Source organism: Erpetoichthys calabaricus, chromosome 9 (assembly GCF_900747795.2).
Source record: "Erpetoichthys calabaricus chromosome 9, fErpCal1.3, whole genome shotgun sequence".
Classification (NCBI taxonomy): domain Eukaryota; kingdom Metazoa; phylum Chordata; class Cladistia; order Polypteriformes; family Polypteridae; genus Erpetoichthys; species Erpetoichthys calabaricus.
In genome coordinates this window covers 33,888,242-33,911,065 of record NC_041402.2, presented here as the reverse complement: position 1 = coordinate 33,911,065, position 22,824 = coordinate 33,888,242, and the positions used below count along the sequence as shown (strand labels likewise).

Below are 22,824 nucleotides of genomic sequence, written 5' to 3'. Positions count from 1 at the left end.
AACCAAGCATGAAGTCAAAGGAATTGTCTGTAGACCTCCGAGACAGGATTGTCTCAAGGCACAAATCTGGGGAAGGTTACAGAAACATTTCTGCTGCTTTGAAGGTCCCAATGAGCACAGTGGCCTCCATCATCTGTAAGTGGAAGAAGTTCGAAACCACCAGGACTGTTCCTAGAGCTGGCTGGCCATCTAAACTGAGCGATTGGGGGAGTAGGGCGTTAGTCAGAGAGGTGACCAAGAACCCGATGGTCACTCTGTCAGAGCTCCAGAGGTCCTCTGTGGAGAGAGGAGAACCTTCCAGAAGGACAACCATCTCTGCAGCAATCCACCAATCAGGCCTGTATGGTAGAGTGGCCAGACGGAAGCCACTCCTTAGTAAAAGGCACATGGCAGCCCACCTGGAGTTTGCCAAAAGGCACCTGAAGGACTCTCAGACCATGAGAAAGAAAATTCTCTGGTCTGAGGAGACAAAGGTTGAACTCTTTGGTGTGAATGCCAGGCATCACGTTTGGAGGAAACCAGGCACCATCCCTACAGTGAAGCATGGTGGTGGCAGCATCATGCTGTGGGGATGTTTTTCAGCAGCAGGGACTGGGAGACTAGTCAGGATAAAGGGAAAGATGACTGCAGCAATGTACAGAGACATCCTGGATGAAAACCTGCTCCAGAGCGCTCTTGACCTCAGACTGGGGTGACGGTTCATCTTTCAGCAGGACAACGACCCTAAGCACGGAGCCAAGATATCAAAGGAGTAGCTTCAGGACAACTCTGTGAATGTCCTTGAGTGGCCCAGCCAGAGCCCAGACTTGAATCCGATTGAACACCTCTGGAGAGATCTTAAAATGGCTGTGCACCGACGCTTCCCATCCAACCTGATGGAGCTTGAGAGGTGCTGCAAAGAGGAATGGGAGAAACTGGCCAAAGATAGGTGTGCCTATCTAAAAGACTTGAGGCTGTAATTGCTGCCAAAGGTGCATCGACAAAGTATTGAGCAAAGGCTGTGAATGCTTATTTACATATGAGTCCTCAGTTTTTTTATTTTTAATAAATTTGCAAAAACCTCAAGTAAACTTTTTCACGTTGTCATTATGGGGTGTTGCGTGTAGAATTCTGAGGAAAAAAATGAATTTAATCCATTTTGGAATAAGGCTGTAACATAACAAAATGTGGAAAAAGTGATGCGCTGTGAATACTTTCCGGATGCACTGTACTTAGCTTGGCATTCTTTGCCCAAATAAATAGGCAGAATTATAATAGAAAAGTAAGAGATCCAATTTTCTTTCGTCATAAAGGCACCCCAGTGTGGTGGAAGGGCCGGCTGTCTCCCCGGAAGCACTCCGGGTGTCCCCTCTCTTCTTCCCCCCAGCACTTCCGCCACACCAGGAAGTGCTGGGGTCCAGGGTCCTCCAGGCATAGGGATGCCCCCTGGCGGTGACCACGGGCCCATACAGGGTTGAGCTTCCAAGCCCTGTACCCGTGGCCCCCAATACAACCAGGGTGGTCGCCCCCTCGTGGTCTGGAGGAGGCATGATCCCTCCTCCTGTCTTCCTGGGCGTGTGTATATATATATATATATATATATATATATTATATTATATTACATACACACACACACAGTGCTGTGAAAAAGTATTTGCCCCTTCCAGATTTCTTTTTATGCATGTTTGTCACACTTACATGTTTCAGATCATCAAACAAATTTAAATATTAGACAAAGATAACCCAAGTAAACACAAAATGACGTTTTTAAGTAATGATTTTACCCATTAAGGAAAAACAAATATCTAAACCTTCATGGCCCTATGTGAAAAAGTAATTGCCCCATTTGTTAAATCATGAAGTGACTGCGGTTAAATCACATTTTTTGGAAAGCTGAATTCAATTTCACTAGCCACACCCAGGCCTGATTACTGTCAGACCTATTGAATCAAGAGATCACTTAAATAGAACCTGTCAGACAACATGAATTAGGCCAAAAGATCCCAAAAAGGAAGACATCATGCCGTGATCTAAAGAAATTCAGGAAAAAAGATGAGAAACAAAGTAATTGACATCTATCAGTCTGGAAAAGGTTACAAAGCCATATTTCTAAAGCTTTGGGACTCCAGCAAACTATGGTGAGAGCCGTTATCCAAAAATGGAGAAAACATGAAACAGTGGTAAACCTTCCCAGGAGTGGCCGACCTACAAAAATTACCCCAACAGCGCAGCAATGGCTCATCCAAAAGAACCCAGAACATCATCTAAAGAACTGCAGGCCTCAGTTAAGGTCAGTGTTCATGACTCAACCATAAGAAAGAGACTGGGCAAAAATGGCACGCATGGCAGAGTTTCAAGGTGATTCAAAAAGAACATAAAGGCTCATCTAACTTTTGCCAAAAAACATCTTGATGATCTCCAAGACTTTTGGAAAAATATTCTGTGGACTGACAAAACAAAAGTTGAACTTTTTGGAAGGTATGCGTCCCGTTATATCTGGCGTAAAAGTAACACAGCATTTCAGAAAAAGAACATCAAACCAACAGTCAAACATGGTGGTGGTAGTGTGATGCTCTGGGGCTGCTTCAGGACCTGGACAACTTGCTGTGATTAATGAAAACATGGATTCTGCTCTCTACCAAAAAATCCTGAAGGAGAATGTCTGGCCATCAGTTCATGACGTTAAGCTGAAGCACACTTGGGTTCTGCAGCAGGACAATGATCTAAAATTCACCAGCAAGTCCACCTCTGAATGGCTTAAAAAAAAAAAAAAACTAAATGAAGGTTTTAGGAGTGGCCTTGTCAAAGTCCGGACTTGAATCCAATTGAGATGCTGTGGCATCCAATGTGGCTGAATTAAAACACTTCTGCAAAGAAGAGTGGGCCAAAATTCCTCCATAGTGATGTGAAAGACTCATTGCCAGTTATCGCAAGCGCTTGATTGCAGTTGTTGCTGCTAAGTGCGGCACAACCAGTTGTTAGGTTTAGGGGCAATTACTTTTTCACATAGGGTTTGGATAGTTTTTTTTTTTCCTTAATAAATAAAATCATGACTTAAAAACTGCATTTTGTGTTTATTTGGGTTCTTTGTCTAATATTTAAATTTGTTTGATGATCTGAAACATGTAAGTGTGACAAACATGCAAAAAAATAAGAAATCAGAAAAGGGGCAAATACTTTTTCACAGCACTATATATATCTCATTCATTAGGTAAAAAGTATTAGAACACATTTAAAAATCAAACTACTTATTGAAACCACTTTAAATGCAAAGCAGAAGGCAAATGTGGATGGAGCCCAAGGTCACAGCAGGGTGCACTCACTCACACACTGACATCTGATAAAATTACAGATGGTAATTAAACTCAACCGCAATTCTTTGGGATCATGGAAAAATGAGGCATCAGGTAAAAAAATAATGTAAACACGAGCAGAATTTGCTAACACCATAGACAGTCACCAGGATGAGTCTCGTACCAAGCCCCTAGCAGAATTGTCAGGGAGCATCGCTGACCACTATTCACTGTGCTGAACACATTTATAATAAGGTTAAAATATTTCATAAGACCAAAGAAATCTATTTTTATAGCTACACATGTTAACCACGTACTAATGAACATATCCAGTGTTGCCCTGGAGAGAAAGTTAAATGGTAAAAAAGTAATTACCCTTAAACTTGATGCAATCAGTATATCATTATAATTAGTATTGCTTCTACTATTAGCTTCTTTAGATCCATACTACAGTACTTCTGTCTTTCCATCTGGTGCAAAGAACCCCAAATTGCCATAATTACAGTAAGTGCAGAGACAATACAGCCCCACTTGAGGCAGCCAGAGGTCATGACAAAAATAAGCGGAAATGCTTAACTAAAGAAAATGTTGTTGCAATCGAGCCCCAGCCTCACTGGGCCACATGTTTTGGGTGTACACCAAATTAACATCATTTTAGACAAAAATCTTTAAAATGCCTATCAGACAGCCTTGGTGTCACCATCACTCTTAACCCATTAACAGCTGCGTTTGATGGACTGCCAAATGGGCTTAAAGTCAAGAAGGACAAACAAACTCTAATTGCCTTTACCTCATTACTGGCACATATACATATCTTACTCAACTGGAAGAATCCCAACCCACCACTTTTAATTGGAAAATATCACATTTTCACATAGAGGATCTGTTCAAAACTTTACAATATGGCAGGATCTAATCCATAACATTTGAGAATGAGCTTCTATATTCGGGGAAAAGGACACTCTTCCTTCCTTGCTGCTTTTACAGATTTGCTTTGTTGGTTGGCTCTCCTCTCTTTCTTTTGGGTGGAGGCTGAATTTTGGCTTGTTAAGATTAACTTGATTGTTTGGAATGTTATTTGCTTTTAATCAAAATTTTAAAAAAATAAAGAAAAGAAAATGAGTGGATATCAAATCCTGATTGCTTGGTTGAAAGGTTAGTGTGCTAATTAGCAAACACCGCCATCTCTACCTGCATGGTGCCATTGCTCTGTTAATAGACCACACTGTAGTATTTCATATCACTCACTACTTTAAAACTGTATCTCTTTTTCTTGTCTTTGCCCCTGTTAATATTTATAAACTTCACGGAAAATTTAAAGTGAGGAAAATGGAATTGTGCTTAAACTAAATACCAATTGATTAGGAGATCCGAGTCAGCAGTTTGGGTTATATCCACTCATTTCGGTCATGAGCCACCAAGCCAAACATTATGGGGCAGCTGCAGTGTGCTATGAGCTTGGGGTGACCCTGTGCTGATCTGGTTTTTAATGGTGTCCTGTTGTTTTAACCTTCCACCAGCTAATATTGAAATCCAAATATAGACGCCAACTGCTCTCCACCAAACTTGGTCCCATTTACAATGGCAAGTGTACATCATGAAGCGTCTGTGTTAATTAAATGTTTAGAAATAAAAGAGAGAGAGAGAAGGAAGAGGAAGACTATGAAGTGCAAATCTGTTCTCCCTTATTGTGAATTTTCTGTACAGCACACACTTTGTTCATAGTGCTCAAGAACTTACTAGGCCATTCAATAATGGGTACAGAACAGAGGCCACCTTCCGTGCACTGCGTCCCTCTTCAGAACTGCCTCAGTATTTCTCACACTACGTGGGTCACTTGCAGTGTGCAATGAGCTTGGGATGACCCTGTGCTTATCTGGTTTTAGTACATATTTACAGTAACAAGACTAACTTTGATTTAACAGATTTAGCACAGTGTCAGTGTGCCCCATGGCTGCAGGCTAAAAGCAGATCAAAACTAAGATGAAGTGCAGTTGCAATGTGTGTGAGACGGGGAAGAGCATTCTAACAGACGCCTTCATGAACAGATCTAACAAACTTAGTATGACGAGTAATGTTACAAAATTAATTCTGCACATATTAGAGAGACTGTTACAGACATGAAAAAGCATATATATGCTGCTGAAAATTTTTGAAACCTTACTTTAGATGTATAGATGGACTGAAGCATAACAGAATAACTGAATCAAATATATTTAACTCAAAGCCACAGAAAGACCAGCAATGCATGGGAACATTTACAGTGTGTAATATAAGAATAGAAAAATTGAGATCAACATACATTTACCCTGTAATCTTTACTAAAAGGATGCAGAATCAGTTTCCATTTAAGAAATTGCTCAGCCATCGGTTCAGAAAGTGCAAATTGAAAGATGCTGCCAGTTTCTTCTAATGCTGTGTTCCATTCGGGTTCTATGGGGGGGGTTTCTTTGCGAGTGTCTTCCAGATCTGATTGGAGACACCTCATAATGTCTTACTTAGCATCTGTGCTCTACTGTGAGGTTTGTGCTGTGATGAGCCAAGCTTTAAGAATACTGTCCTGCCTCTCACTAGGTTTATTATTAATTCAACTATTAAGCAAAGCTGGGTGCATAATGGATGACAAGTACCAACTCTTCTGTATTACCTACATAATTAGAAAATGAGTTACAGCAAGACCATACTAAGAGGCCCCAGTGTGTCACATGCATAAATCTACAATGCATGAATAACACATGTAAAAATAAAATGGGCCAGGGAGTCTGCCTCAGAGACTTATGTCCGTGGTCACTCATACATAAGATTGAGGAGCAGCAATGTAATGTACAAGTAACTACATCTGTGTGTTGCGTGGATGAGCGTGAGGTATTGCTGATAAAGAAAAATGCCAGCATTAATTTTTTCTTACATATGCCAAAGCCCCAGAGCATGCACCCAGCTCACCCTGATGAGGGTCTCTACAGAGAGACAACTGTGCTCTAAATATGATCCTGCTAATATTTACCTTTAATCTGCATTACTTTCTGTATAGGGATTACATTTTAGGAACTTCTCATTCACTCCAAGTGAATAACATTTACAATAATGACAGCGACACTCATTTCTTTCTGATGTGGTTTAACGATTGCAATAAGTAGTTTAAAAAACAACAGATAACAAGTGCCAGGCAGGGTATGAAGTTTGTGGTGTAACAATAAATAACTGTGGAGACAATATGGCCCCACCAGGGCAACTTTGGGCCATGACAAAAAACCATGACAAAAATAGTTAGGTGAATGCTTGATAAAAGAAAAAGTTAAATGTAGTGGATCTGGATCAAACCCAGATTTTCTTGGTTGCTATCCTATACAACATGAATGACACGGTTTGTCTATTGATGGATCACACTATAGCATTTCTTGTAACTTGCTCAAGCCCCCAGCCTGCCCCAAGATGAAAATTATAAGTCAAAAACCTGACCTATATTGTGCCAAAATTCAAGACTGTGGACTGAAAACATAAAGACTAAACAAACAAATAGGAAGTGAGCTTTTTCCACAGAGACGGATACAGAAGGCAAAATTATTAATCTCCTTAGTGTTAGACCCGAGCATCATTCAGGCTGAAAGAAAAGCGCTGAAAGTGTTAGTCCCAAGGGTCACTCGGGCAAAGGTATAGACACGTCTCACGTAAGATGCGAGGATTACTTAGGCTACAAAAGTGCCAACAGCGTTAGCACCGAGCGTTACTCAAGCAACGGTACAGTCATGTCTTGTGTAAGCATCAGGCCCAATCGGGCAATGGTGTAGACGCTTCTTCTCCTAGCTTCATAATGGCATCTCGTAAGACACACCTCTTGTCAGCAGTGATGCCGAAGTGAATCAGTCTTCAGGCAGTGAACCTGAAATGGCCAGTGAAGCCAAACGGGATTCTGGTGAATCCAAAAGTGACACTTGCATGTGCAGTGTGTTGTTCATATTATTATCATTCATTATTATTATTTATACAATTACTAGCCTTCCCCTGTGGTTCCTCCAACATAGTATTGAAACAGGACAGTGAGGAGAGTCCCGCCTGGCTCCCGACTCCTGACGTCACACTTCCTCCTCCCCTCAGCCCACAGCCTCTGTCTCAGAGTAGCGTGAATATATCACTCCTGCTAGCGAACAATGATTCTTAGCACGATGGTAGAAGTCACAAAACCAACCAGAATGTTCAAGCAAATTCTAGAAAAAACCTGATCTAAATCTGTGAAGTAGTTCTCTCGTTCGCTCACTAAGCGGAGGTAAGGTGCACGCCCCAAGGTTGGCGAGTAAGTGAGGAGGGCTCCGCCCCCCTACAGGTCTCTCGGATTCACGCAAATAAAATCGGTATTGCAAGTGAACTATAATTCTTAGCGCAATGAGAGAAGTCGTAAAATCAACCCGGAACATTCAAGAAAATTCTAGAAAAAATGCCGATCTAAATCCGTTAAGTAGTTCTCTCATTCGTTTGCTAAGCGGAGGTAAGATACGCCCCGAGGCTGGTGAGTGACTCAGTGAGGAGGGCCCCGCCCCTTACCCCCTCGGCCCGCTGCATCCCTCTCGGATTCACACAAATAAATCCGTACCACAAGCGAACTATGATTCTTAGCGCAATGAAAGAAGTTGCAAAATCAACCCGGAACATTCAAGAAAATTCTAGAAAAAAAAACGTGATCTAAATCAGTTAAGTAGTTCTCTCATGAAAAGTGGACAGACAGACAGATGTTTTTATATATATTAGAGAGAGAGATGACTTCTGACTTTGCACTTTCAGTGTTCTGCATATTTTACAGTAGAAAGATTTGATTTAATAAAATTTTTTTTTTTTTTTGGAGAAAACAATGCTGAGGAGGTTAAATGACCGGAAACAGGGATACTTACCAATAACTCCACTCCAAACCAAATCCCCAACAGGGCACGCTCTGGCATCAAGGGTCCTTTATAGCGAACGACCCCCGGGAGCTTGTCATCCCCTGATCGCAGCAGGACTCGCACCTTGGACCCGCAGTCTATTTCCCGGGCTCGTTCCAGCCGTGGCTTGTTCTTAAAGAGGCAGTAACGCTCCTCACAGTTTGTGATGGCAAAGAGCAGTTCTGACAGCTTCTCATCGATTTCAGTGACGTCCTTTTCATCAATGCTTAGAGTTACATTGGTCTGATCCAAGATCTTCAAGCTCTTCTTTCCTTTGTTGGTCGGAATGGGCCTTCCAAGAGAGGAATGCTCCTGACACGCTTGACCAATGCTACCACGGGGGATTTTTACATACTTCTGTGGCTGCTTCTCTAGTAAGCATTCCTGCAGTACAATATAAAACTTGGGGTCTTCCCAGAAGCTGGTGTTGGGCTTCTCTTGGTTCCATAAGCCTGACGACATTGTATCACCAGTATGAACTGGAGGTTTCTACATAGTAGAGAGGACTGCGTCAGCAGTACGCCTGAAACAGAAGAATGACGACATAAATCATGACTCCATTGAGGTGAACAGATTGAGTTTATTCAGCCATGAATGCCTTCTTGCTGACGCCAGATGACTCTGTAAAGAGACAACATGTAGTATGTCAGCTCAAATTAAAATCATACAGGGAGGGCACACAAGGCACTTTTTCATCTGGCTATGTCACACCTACACATTTCACATTAGTCATTGTTTTGATGCTGAACTTCCTTTGCAGAACCCAAGTGATGCTCAATAATATTTTCCTGTGTAGTCCAGGAAATGACACACCTTTTGGCATTATGCAATCACCCTTGAACCACAGCACACAGAAAAGGTCACCTGACAAAGCAGTCTGCAGTGTGAGCGGGAATGCATCACATACTGTCTGAGGTGTCCTAATGACACAGGTTTGGCATATTTAGATTGCATAGTACACCTTACAAAACACTTTTAATATTGAAAACAGTAATATTAACTGGTGTGCAATTACTCACAGGCCTTGGCTGACTTAAAAAAAACAAACTGTCAAACTTGGGTTCATTCCATCCTTCCTGTCAAATGGTAAAGAAGCATTGACCTAGCATGGTACAGCAACACAAAAAACAAGGTTAAAATGCTTACTTTGTCATCTCATTTTTTTCAATCACCTTTTCAGACAGTTTTCTAAATCAAGCAAAGAATGAAACAATCTGAAGATGTGACAGACTTCAAACAAGTGCTGCATATGACCTGGTGCAGGCTCAAGGTGGCAACTGGGTGACACTGACCCTCCGGGGCTCACTGTACGATGACCAGCAGCTACATGTAACTGCTGGGTTTGAAGGCAGTGGATTCCAAATAACAAAACTGCTGGATGAATCACAACAGAATACTGGGCAATCTGCCACCCAACCTGCTGGTGAACCAGGGTCTCACCCACCATTCACACTTTTATAGTATGACTTCCAGAACTACTTTGGCAACATGATTAAAAATGTATCCATGAATTTGCAGGTACTGACTTACACCTACAATTCCAGACAGCACTGATGACAGAACAGCAATAAAGGTAAGTGTGATTGTACCCCTGAGCAGCTAGTGTGTGTAATATATGGCTGAAATGTTGCATAAATCCTTAGATGGTTGTTTCCAAATAGATCAGAACGGCCGAATTCGAGTAACGACCACCATTGCCACTTACCCTTATTATTTAGTCCACCACTGCAGCGGTTAGCAAAATGAATGGATGCTAATTAGCAACAAACATTACACCATTTTTAATAGATAGATAGATAGATAGATAGATAGATAGATAGATAGATAGATAGATAGATAGATAGATAGATAGATAGATAGATAGATAGATACTTTATTAATCCCAAGGGGAAATTCACATACTCCAGCAGCAGCATACTGATACAAAAAACAATATGAAATTAAAGAGTGATAACAATGCAGGTAAAAACAGACAATAACTTTGTATAATGTTAACGTTTACCCCCCCCCCCCCCCCGGGGTGGAACTGAAGAGTCGCATAGTTTGGGGGAGGAACGATCTCCTCAGTCTGTCAGTGGAGCAGGACAGTGACAGCAGTCTGTCCCTGAAGCTGCTCTTCTGTCTGGAGATGACACTGTTTAGTGGATGCAGTGGATTCTCCATAATTGATAGGAGCCTGCTGAGCGCCCGTCGCTCTGCCACAGATGTCAAGCTGTCCAGCTCCAAGCCAACAATAGATTCCAACACAAATATACATAGAATATTTATGCAAGCACCAACAAGAGTCAGCCTGCCCAGAAGAGATTTGTGGACAGGGTATATAAACATTTCACCAAGTATAATTTTGGAGCACATGTTGAAATCACACCTATTAGACGTAAACAAGCAAGCCAACAGACATCTGACCCTGGGGAAAAATTAGCAAGGCTGCCCCAGCCAGACTATGACATTTCACACGACTAGAAAAGCACAGCGACATTAGAAAGAAACTGGAAACTCCCGAGTTGTTGGCGATATGACTAAAAAGAAAAAAAGGGCACGCATGACGTCTCGGAGAAACAGAATCCGTATACACCATGTAACTTTGGGTCTTGTGGCCACTTCAAAAGCGATTTACTAGACAGAGACATTGGTATGAACAGACAGGCCTGGCGATCACCATCAATTATATGTCAAAGCTCTGTAACCAGTCATACCAAGCCAACTCCTCTCATCATCCCTTCAGTTGCCACTCGATTTTGTTCACTCCATCGCCTAAGCTTGATGCATCATCAATTTTCATTCCCTTCTCATTCGACGCATCAGCAATGTGCATTAAGTGTCCTTGTCAGGTTTCACACACCAGTTCTGTTCCCTAAGCTAACTAACCCACTCAGTGTCACACTCCCACATCACAAACCCAATACTTCGCAGAGCCGCACCTTGCCAACCTGTAACCCAAACGAATCACACGCTCGCACTCTCTTTCCGCATCTCTCTCATTCCAACCCCCGTAGCTTCGCTCACCTGAAGCTCTATCGCAACAAGAGCCCTATGTCGCAGAGAACGCGACTACACACCGTCAGCTGCTGCCAGATTGTGGTGCTTAGTTCAGCCATGTCCAGAACTGCACCGTGGAACCGAGATGAGGCTTCCAGAATCACCTTTCTCAGTGTGCAGTTTATTTACAAGACCCTTCGAAATGATAAAAGTGTATTCGGACATCACTTACATCTGATTGGTTTATCACAGAGTTCTGGATAATCTCTATTGGCTGATGAATCGTTCAGTTTCTTTTTCTAATCCTCCCACAGGGGATTTCCGACGTTCGGTTGACTAGAATAGGCGGTGACTAAATCATGGGCGGAAGTGACGTTTTTGTACTACGTTCGGCAACTTGAGGAAAGGAGCGTAAGGCTGGTTGTTGTGGGTGAACTCAAATATAAAGTAAAAACGCATTTTTAAATTACTAACTTCTGATTAGGAACGTTAAATGTGTATAAAAAGTAATGCAAAGCAGTCGCTCAGTATGGTTAAATGGCTAATATTCTAACGGTAAAGCGTGTGGCGGTCATGTTAGCTAGGGGCGGTCCCTAATGCAGCGGCTTTAATTTTCATATTTCCACTTGTACTGTACGCAGAGTTGGAGTTGAGCACATCCGGCAACGCGAAGAACAGAAAATCGAAGGCTCCCATATTAGATAGACAGAAGATTACAAATGTTTTTTCGTGAAATGAAGCTTGAAACAAATTGGTGGTATAACAAAGTAACGTAACAAGTAGGTTATAATCATGTTTGGTTGCTATACAGTTTGGAGGAGGAGGAAAGAGAGAAAGGGGTCAGACAACTGTCGGTTTATACGCATAAACTATTTATTTACAAATATCACATGCTGAAATCTTTTGCAGTCCATTTCATATCTAGTAGTTTGTTACAATGTCCAAACCGTCGACTGACATTGTGAAGGGCTTCAGAGGGTTAGTCTTTCCTCCAGATGACCAATCTCCACAACCTCTTCTGGTGTCAGTTTGTTTCCTCTCAACCTTAGAAAGAGAAGAGAGAGTCTGTCAGGCAAAAATACACCTTCATTCTTCTGCCATTACTGCACAAGTCCAAATGATAGAGCCCAGCTGGCAGTTAACTGCATACTACAAATAGATAAGAAGGCATGTCTGTACCAAGACCTAGGGGACTGTCAGACTGTGCTGCTTTAAAACTGTCCTTTATTCATACCATACCATTAATACCATAATCTCAAAACTGGTGATTGTACATTAGTTCAAAGCTTAACCCAAAAAATCATTATTTTCTTCATATGCTACCAAGGCAACTCAGGCCCCTTCTTCATCTTGCCTGAAGAAGGGGCCTGAGTTGCCTCGAAAGCTTGCATATTGTAATCTTTTTAGTTAGCCAATAAAAGGTGTCATTTTGCTTGACTTTTCTCTACATTCATATGCTACTTAACCCATGTAGTTTGTAATGGTGGAGGGAGGAGGTTGGGAGAATGCACTGATACAGCACATTGCTGCACCCATCACAACAAATGGAATAGAACAGTGTGAGGTTTTTTTTTTACAGTGGCTGGAGTGCCAATCCTGCCACCAACCAGACCTTTATACCTGAAGTACATATTTAACTTGATTATAGCAAAAAAATATGCCTTTTGCACTTTTTGAGCATACAACGAACGTATTAATGGACATGTGTGGTATGTAACACAAGTAACATATGATTTTCTTGTTTTTTCCATGGATGTTTTTCACATCGTTTGCCATTGTTCAGCATTCTGTTATGTCATAAGAAGTTTTCTCTCCATTCTATATGAATACATGACATTACAAAACTTTCTCAGCCCTCACTACAAACAGCATGGAGTAGGTAACACATAAAGAAAATATTTTTGGGTGAAGTATTCCTTTAAGGTAGCCTGCAGTTTGGCAGTGATGCTGTAATTTAGTTAAGAGAGTTTCAAACCAATTGACAAAGAAAATTACAAGTAATTAAGCAAGAAATAACTAAATGTAATTCTTTTGTAGGAACAATGAGTTAACATTTTAGAAATGTAAAGTATAATTTAGACTATTAAGAATTAGAATTTTGGATATCCACAATTAAATCTTTGACTATCCAGGAGATAGATACTATACATTTGAGATGTCTGTAATATACTTTGTCATAAACTGAAGGACTTTTCACTTTATTAGGTACACATTGCTAGTACCAGGTTGGACCCCCCATTTTTGCCGTCAGAACTGCCGTAATTGTTCATGGCGTAGATTCAACAAGGTGCTGGAAACATTCCTAAGGGATTTTCTCCATGTTGACATGAAATGGTTAGGCACATCTATGATGCAAATCTCTCATTCCACCACATCCCAAAGGTGCTGTATTGGATTGAGATCTGGGACCACATGTATAAACGGTGCGTACACACAAAAATGTTACATAAGCCCGTTTCCACGCTCAAATCGCGATTTATAAAACCTAAACTTGATATGAAGCCACGCACATTTTCACGGTAGCTCAAACCCTGGTGTACGCAAGTTCTCCGCTCAGTTTTGCAAACTGGCGGCACCCAGCGTCAAAGCAGTGCTTTTGCTCCAATGTGGTTTCCCTTTCTTTTTCAGATCCACATCCCTGACGCGGCTTTATCATATACTGTACACTGAAATTAACCGCATATTATTCATTAGTTTAAGGCATCTGATTGTAATTAACCTGTAGCAATATAATGGTCCATGGAATGGCCAGACTATTCCAAATACCATAGCTGCTTTAGCGTTGTTACTGTCACTGCACCTTCTTCTACTTTCAGCTGCTCCCGTTAGGGGTTGCCACAGCAGATCATCTTTTTCCATATTACTCTCACTGCACCACTCGGAGCAGCTGATCAGAAAAAGAATTATCGGTATACAGAATCAAGCACACGCTGCCTCAGCCATTCGCTATTTGAACTGCTCTCATCCGACAAATGCTTCAGAGCCTTTCCTGTATGGACCTCGTGGTTCAGAAACAGTTTCATCCCAAGAACTATAAACGCATTCAATCAGTCCATCAAGTGCTCCTTGTAGAACTGTTTGTACTTACAAGTACAATCACCTCACTGTAAACTTGCGATACAGTTATAATATTGCACAACCTGCGCCACTTTGTAACGTGCGTATTTACATATGATGCCGATATCATTTTTAATATGAAATGCAGCAAAATATGTTTATTACATTATACAGATAAAATGTTAACAATATAGATTGTTTAAGTGACATTAATAATTAAACATGTGAGGACACAGTGTCACAGCACTAGCGGCGAGCTGGCGCCCTGATTATTCCTGCCTCACACTGTATTCTTGCTGGGGCTGGTGCAACACTGGAAGGATAGATGGATAGAATAATTAAACAGTACTACGAAGATATTTCAATGTTCCTTAAAAGTTTTGAAGAATCAGCGTTCTAAGCTTACAGATGGCGTAACGTCTATTACAGAGCTGATTGTGTGGCGATTGGTTACTTGGAGAAAGAAAAGGAAGGACAGGAATTGGGGGTTAGTACGTTTGAAAGAGACAGTACTGCTGCAATAAATTATTTCATCAAAGGTCGCGCAGCAAGCATCTTGCGGGAGGCAGAAACAATCTGTGGACAAGGCGCCTACTCGTCACTATCACCGTGTTCTCATGTTTAATAACATGCTTTAATTCCTGTCATCATGAAAGTTATATCAAGTACACATCTCAGTATTTTAATTATTCAGAGAGTTATAATATCACGAATGTAATGGATTCTGTGTCCTATCAGAGGAAGAGAAATTCCGTTTAGGAAGCACGTAGTGATTCATACACATAGAGCACATACAGTAGAAGAACACATACAAAACAAAGCATTTAACGTGCTACTTTATATACGATGGTATTTGAGAAACTAGTACATTAAATGATTTAAAGATGAAGTTTATGATGTTCTACTTTAATGACAAAATAAACTACGTGATTGAAGTGGAAATTTCGAGATTAAAGTTGGCATTTCAAGCTTTTTTCTCACTGTGTCCCTATCTTTTTTTTCTTTTCTGTACCTTAATAAGCTTTCATATGACACTCAGACGGTGGAATACGACTTGCCTTTTCACGGCGACTTTGATATCTGACCGCTTCTTTTTTATTTCGGGCACTGTGCAACTTTGTCAACTTGAACTTTCGAGTTTCTCCGACACTCTTTCACTCGATCAGCTTCCTTTTGTTGATTATATCATTGTTTAAACCAACAAATAGTATGTTTTTCCTTGCCTCCACTTGGTATTCGCTGAAATTCTTCTGTTTTCGCCAGTGCTTTTGCCATTGTCTTTTCACAGAAGGCTCAGCTTAAGGACTATTTATATTGATTTGCATATTCAAAGAGGCATAATTCTGGGAGGAGATTTATGTAGTGGAAGAACGTGGAAGTTAGCATACACACAGATTTATGCATCTGGATTTTTTTGTGCGTACACACATTTCCGCTTTTGTCCGTACGTCATGTTATAGTGTGAATTCTACGCACAGCGTTATACATGAGGTCCCTGGTGACTATGGAGGCCATTTGAGTACAGTGAACTCATTGTCATGTTCAAGAATCCAGTTTGAGATGATTTGAGCTTTGCGACATAGCACGTTATCCAGCTGGAAGAAGCCATCAAAAGTTAGGTGCACTGCGGTCATAAAGGGATGGGCATGATCAGCAATGATACTCAGGCAGGCTGGGGCATTGAAAGGATGCTCAGTTAGTACAAAGAGGCCCAAAGTGTGCCAACAAAATATCCCCCACACCATTATGCCACCACCACTATCCTGAACCGTTCATACAAGGCAGGATGGATTTGTGTTTTCATGTTGCTGACAACAAATTCTGACCCTACTACCCGAATGTCACAGCAGAAATTGAGACTCATCAGACCAATAAGTGGCCAGTGATGTATATTATCAGATTTCTTCAATTTACATTTTGAATACCTAAAATTGCATTTTAGATGTCAAAGTTGTATCATATATGTGTTTAATTTAAACTCATTTAAGACAGAAGTAATTTTAATCTCATAAATGTGATTACTGATTTTCTCTTATTGAAAGCACCATCAAAATAAATGGGATAAAGTCTATCATTTTATACTGGAATTAAACATATTTGCAATGCAAATTCTGAGTAGCCAAAATCTAATTACATGATTTAGAAATAATTTTGACTCTCCATGATATAATTGCAGATATCAAAAATAGGAATTAGCTCCTATATTATTGGAATTGTTCCAGTATGTTTTTGTAGTGGGTAGTGTTGCCAACTCACAGATCCATTGTCCCAAATTTAAATTCTGCACCCTGTCATTGTCCTTGTGGATTTTGCTCATTCTCCCTGTTTCTCTGTGGGTTTTTCCTCCCACATCCCCTTAGTCATGTTCTTTAGGATGGTTCACCATTCCAAACTGTCCCCGTGTGAGTGGGCCCAGTGATGGACTGTCTGTTTCCCGCTTTTTGCCCAGTGCTGCTGGGATAGGCTCTGCCAGCCTGAAGTGGATTAAGCGGAATTAGAATGTTAGGTTAAAACAGGAATTAGAATGAGACATTGACGGTTAAAATGGCTTGCCATATCAGTGTCCATGTAGCTTCAAATTTAAAGACACTGGTCCACGTTGATTTCAATTATTTTGAAATACTTCTTTAATCCTAAACTCTGCAGCAATGCATGAGATGATAGAAGAAAATAAATGTTTAGTTCACCTTGACATTTTTCTGTGTTTATTAAAAAGGACTAGTACAAACTTTGTATAGCTCATACATTTTTATGTTACTCTTCTTTTTGAATGGACTACCAGACTTGTTTTGTTAAATTCTAGGTCTGCTTTTACTACCAACAGACCGGATTTAACTAAACTACAAGGTATGAATGTATACAAAACATTTACTTGTAAAATTCTGTATTTTCAAATTCCATTGTCAAAAGAAGTACATATGCTGAGTATGCATGTGAAGTACTCAAACTGATTTAAAATTATAACACCTTATAGTTCTATTTTACATTGAATTGATTAGCATGGCTTTTTTAAGGGTTTTTGAAATGTGATCTGTGTGTCTGTGAGATGTTTGGGAGCCGTAACCTAAAGGTTTTTCGGACATCAAAGAGTGTCTAGATATGTGTATAATTCAAAATAAAACCAAACAATTTTTGACTACAGCTGTACCACTACAGTACGTACAAATGTTTAGGCCTTAGAGACGCTTATGTTGCCTACCTCGTTAGTAGGTGTGAAGCTCATGGTGGTGTGTTGGCAGTTGTTGGGTGAGGACTACATGTATGTCAAAACTCCTCAATGTACTCCACAAAGGAAACCGTAAATAAAGAGCTCCATCATAAAACTGGGCTATCCAGTGGCTGACTTTGTGTCACTCATAAGCACTGACCAGAAAGCAGGAGACAGAGCTGGCGGTAGCAGAGTTAAAGATGCTAAGATTTGCATTGGGTGTGATGAGGATGGACAGGATTAGAAATGAGTACATTAGAGGGTCAGCTCAAGTTGGACGGTTGGGAGACAAAGTCAGAGAGGCAAGATTGTGTTGGTTTGGACATGTGCAGAGGAGAGATGCTGGGTATATTGGGAGGAGGATGCTAAGAATAGAGCTTCCAGGGAAGAGGAAAAGAGGAAGGCATAAGCAAAGGTTTATGGATGTGATGAGAGAGGACATGAAGGTGATGGGTGTAACAGAACAAGATGCAGAGGACAGACAGATATGGAAGAAGATGATCCGCTGTGGCAACCCCTAACGGGAGCAGCCGAAAGAAGAAGAAGAAGATAAGCAATACAGGCAGTCCATTAAGGTATAGAGGCTGTAGATAAATGGAAAGTGAGAAGGATACTCCACTGAGCAACAAAGTCACAAAAGCAAAACCAGAAGATCCAATGGCTACCTCTTACTGGCTGTTTGAAATAGAAGCAAGTTGGCTCATGTTGTATTCATTTACTAAAACTAGCTAGTAGTAAAGCACTTACCAAACGGACTTGATTTTCTTGTTCTTTTCCAGTGCTGACAGGATGGCCTGTACACCTTCTCTTGTGATTTTGTTATTTGTCAGCCTACAAATAAATAAAGGATTAGCTAGCTTGTGTCAATTATAGTAGAATGCCAATCTTTAATCATCAGGCTTCATGATATTTGTTCATTTTTCTAACACACTTATTTCGATGTGCGGCTGTAAAAGCAGCAATTACCTCTCTAGCTAAGAAGACAAAAGTGGACTATCTGAATGACTACAAACCGGCGGCCCACACTCCCATTGTGATGAGGTGCTTTGTGAGATTGCTGCCAAGACACATTAAACCGAAATATTCCAGATAGTCTGGACTGCCTCCAGTTTGCACAATGTCATAACTGGTCCACAGAAGATGCCATATCCCTTGTTCTTCATACCATCCTGGCACATCTTGATAATAACAACTCTTATGCCAGAACTTAACAGCTCAGCATTTACTACTGTTGTACCATCATTGCCAACTAGATTGTGTTATGGACTTCCTAACCAACAAACCTTCAGCATGTGTGGATTGGCAGCATCACAACCGCCACACTGATCCTAAACACAAACACTCCACAGGGTAGTGGGGTGAGCCCCCTTCTCTACTCCTTGTTCACCTTGGAGTGTGAGGCTGATGTCACCACCATCAAAGTTTGATGAGACAGCTTACCATTTCAAGGCTTACCTACTGACAGAATAGTTCCAGGACAATAATCTCAGCCTTAATTGTAAAAAAAAACAAGAAGCTGGACAGGAAGCAGACCACGCCAGCAGAGGGGGTGCTGTTGAGAGGGTGAGCAGCTTTAAATTTCATCAAGTGGCCATCACTCATGAACTAAAATGGGCACAACACGTTTCGTCTCTTGTCATGAAAGCTCACCAGCTCCTCAATTTCCTGAGACAGCTGAAGAAAGCTCTGATTTCTCCAGCTTTCCTCCCTAACCTTTACATGTGCACAGTGGAATCCATCTTTATGATCCTTGGCTCAAGATCATAAAGCCCTGTAGAGGCTAGTGAAGGTGGCACAGAATATTACTGGCACCCAGCTGCCTTCTATTTTGGACATACACCACTATCGCCACCTTAGAAAGGCAAAGCATATTATTAAAGACCTCAGCCATCTTGCACAATTGCTTTCTCATTCTTCCCATCTGGGGGATATTGGCATTTGCAGCAGTGGATTCTGGGAAACTTTCTAATCAAAAGGTCCAAAAGATATTGAGCTGCAATGACAAGGACAAATACTTTGTGTGTTCTTCCATATATATACCACAAAATATTATATGTGGTATTTTTTGTGTGTCTTTTGTTGGTATTGAATTACTGTCACTATTCTGAGGGGACATGCAAGAAAGAATTTCATTGTAAGGAGCACACATGACAATAAATATGAACAATTCAAAAGTAGCTGGAACCTAACCCAGCTGCATCAGACCTAAGGCAGGAACAATCACTGGAAAGGACGCAAGTCCATCACAGGATACTCAGATTTACTCAAAGAGAGCTAATGTAGAGTCACAAGTCAACACATCTTGCATGTCTTTGGGACATGGAAGAAAAAACCCATACAGAAAGAACAATGGCAGAGCTTTGAGGGAGCAGCATTATGTCACATTAAAATTAACAAAAAATCAAAAACTCGGGGGAGTAACAAATCAGGCAAACAGCAACAGGCGGCATCAGCTGTTTTTGCCAGAGTAATAGAGGCTGGAGCAGACTCTTGACACCTCCTGCTGTTTCATCTGCTTGGCATCAGCCCATAGCTTGATGTGTGGCTGAAAGCTGCAAGCACATCACTGCGGCATGGCCATCTGTATGCTAAGTTGTGATCGGGCAAGGCAGCCAAGCAGCTCAAAGGTCAATGTGATAGGAACTGGTAGGCTACATTTGAATTTCCCAAATAGCATTTGTGACAATGAAGAGCCTATAAGGGTGTCACATCAGGATTTCCAGGAGGTCTTTCAATCAGGCGGTTTGGCCCAGAGACTAACACATTGAACACTAAATTTTAAATAGTAAGTCCACAAGTTTAATACTCACCAGTTTGAGACCGTAAGCAAGTCACTTAACCTGCCAGGTTCACTCATATGCACACAAAGGTTAATGTGTTAATTAAATATGTTAAACAAAAATCAGTATAAAGCCAGTGACACCCTACAGACCCCAATATGGTGTTCGATCTGCATTCCCAGTGAAGCCTTCTAACAGTAAACCTGAGTGGCTGCTCATGACTTTACTTAGACTCCCTTTGGTTCATAGGTTTATTATTGTCACATGTACAGAGTTCAGTAAAATTCTTAACTTCATGTGCTAATCAATCTGCAACACATTGCCACTCTCCAACACCATGATTAGAGAGTACAGTAATCCCTCGCTATATCGCGCTTCGCCTTTCGCGGCTTCACTCCATCGTGGATTTTATATGTAAGCATATTTAAATATATATCGCGGATTTTTCGCTGCTTAGCGGGTTTCTGCGGACAATGGGTCTTTTAATTTCTGGTACATGCTTCCTCAGTTGGTTTGCCCAATTGATTTCATACAAGGGACGCTATTGGCAGATGGCTGAGAAGCTACCCGGCTTACTTTTCTCTTTCTCTTGCGCTGACTTTCTCTGATCCTGACGTAGGGGGATTGAGCAGGGGGGCTGTTCGCACACCTAGACGATACGGACGCTCGTCTAAAAATGCTGAAAGATTATCTTCACGTTGCTATCTTTTGTGCAGCTGCTTCCTGAAACGACATGCTGCACGGTGCTTCGCATACTTAAAAGCTCGAAGGGCACGTATTGATTTTTGATTGAAAAACAAACTCTCTCTCTCTTTGTCTGCTCCTGACGGAGGGGGTGTGAGCTGCCGCCTTCAACTGCTTTGTGCCGTGGTGCTTCGCATACTTAAAAGCAAACAGCCCTATTGATTTGTTTGGTTTTCTCTCTATCTCTGTGACAGTCACTGCTCCTGACACGCACTCCTTTGAAGAGGAAGATATGTTTGCATTCTTTTAATTGTGAGACGGAACTGTCATCTCTGTCTTGTCATGGAGCACAGTTTAAACTTTTGAAAAAGACAAATGTTTGTTTGCAGTGTTTGAATAACGTTCCTGTCTCTCTACAACCTCCTGTGTTTCTGCGCAAATCTGTGACCCAAGCATGACAATATAAAAATAACCATATAAACATATGGTTTCTACTTCGTGGATTTTCTTATTTCGCGGGTGGCTCTGGAACGCAACCCCCGCGATGGAGGAGGGATTACTGTATTACTGCCTTACCTTGAAACTCTTGTCTTCCTTAACTTTTGGGCCAAGGTTTCAGTCTGGTGACAAGAGCAGTTACACAGTATACAGGATCCCAGTGAAATACAACTTGGAAAACTTAGCCTGTATGTGTATATGTCAAAGACATTCTAATAATTCTGCTGTATTCTTTCAAGACCAGTGACAGTAAGAACTTGAGAGTGTGAGGGTGTATAAGTGAAAGTGCACTGCTGTGAACTGGTGCCCCAGCCAGGGTTGGTTCCTGTCTTGCACCCAATACTGCTAGGCAGCTGCTTCCTATAATTCTGGACTGGATAAGTTGAATGGAAAAATTATGGACAGTAAAACCCATAAAATTTTGAAATTGACGTCCCAGGTAAATCTAAGGATAGCAGCAAGAATCTTTAAAACTCAGGTGTAATGTCTATTGTGATCTTCTTCTGCCTCAAATAATGCTAATATTCAGAAATTTAGAGTTCTTGTCACATATAGACAGTATAGTGAAATTCTTAAATCCATGTGCTAATCAACATGCAATACAAATTTCCGAATATGAGTGGCCAGGACAAGTACACAAAATGGCCAGTACTGTTTAGCATCTAAACTCCTAACTTTTCTGGCCTTGCTGTTTGCTACTGGACTGATGAAAAACTATTAACATGGACAAATGAAGAACACAGACAATATGAATTCCAAAAGGGGTCCATAGGTTTCGGTGTTAGACGACGGTTAGAACATGGTTATTAAATTAGAGTAAGAGAGTGACTGAAGTGTTGCAGCAAAATACAAGAGCCCAGTGTCAGGGTTTTTGTCTGGGCTCTGCCCATGCCCCACCTCCTTTGACCTTTTATAGTTCTGAGCCCACCTACTTTAAAATGGACCCTGTCCATCATGGTTATTTAGATATCATAGCAGTTACACACAACCCTTTGATGGGGCTCTGACCTTAGCAATTCTATTATTGATGGAAGAATTCATTAGTCTGTACATGCACATTGAAAGGGAAGCACCACTTTTTTCTTTGTAGTCTCAAGTTTTTTGTGCAAGTTCTTTTGAGTCCCTGTCACACTACACAACTTTTGCAGCGATTTTCACTTGCAGACTTCATTTACACAATCTTACAGTGTCCAGGGCAGTCGTGGCGTACTCCGGTGACCACACGTTGTGTAGTTTGACATCCCCAGTGACTTAGTCAGGGCAGTCTGCAACACATCACCACACAATTAATTGACTGATTTTGTCTTAAGCCATAAGGACAAGCTTGTGTTTATGCAGGAGCTGATAACCAAAAAACACTCACCCAGAAGTATAATGCATACAACACGGTTCTGATTAAAAAAGAAATGTGAATGATTTGGGCCATGCAAACA

The 22,824-nt window shown here is 41.1% G+C and overlaps 2 protein-coding genes and 1 long non-coding RNA gene across 8 annotated transcripts in view; 1 reads left to right on the top strand and 2 right to left on the bottom strand.

Moving 5' to 3' along the window:
• The window catches only part of cylda (cylindromatosis (turban tumor syndrome), a), a 54,266-nt gene extending 42,845 nt beyond the window's left edge, over positions 1-11,421 (bottom strand). Inside the window, exons 1-2 of one of the 6 annotated variants that reach the window (XR_007935862.1) lie at positions 11,192-11,421; positions 8,156-8,806 (exon numbers count right to left, since the gene is read on the bottom strand). Coding sequence is in view for 5 of the 6 variants with exons in the window: in XM_028809278.2 (XP_028665111.1) it covers positions 8,156-8,647 (492 nt within the window). In the remaining variant the exon portion in view is untranslated. The remainder of the gene's footprint in view (positions 1-8,155; positions 8,807-11,191) is intronic. The other 5 variants (XM_028809278.2, XM_028809276.2, XM_028809277.2 and 2 more) reach the window with 5 other exon arrangements.
• LOC127529182 (uncharacterized) overlaps positions 1-22,824 on the top strand; it is a 333,856-nt gene that overhangs the window by 215,276 nt on the left and 95,756 nt on the right. The window lies entirely within an intron of this gene.
• nod2 (nucleotide-binding oligomerization domain containing 2) overlaps positions 12,013-22,824 on the bottom strand; it is a 56,252-nt gene continuing 45,440 nt past the window's right edge. Inside the window, exons 10-11 of the mRNA XM_028809275.2 lie at positions 18,177-18,260; positions 12,013-12,208 (exon numbers count right to left, since the gene is read on the bottom strand). Of these exons, the coding sequence (XP_028665108.1) occupies positions 12,136-12,208; positions 18,177-18,260 (157 nt within the window). The 3' untranslated portion in view covers positions 12,013-12,135. The remainder of the gene's footprint in view (positions 12,209-18,176; positions 18,261-22,824) is intronic.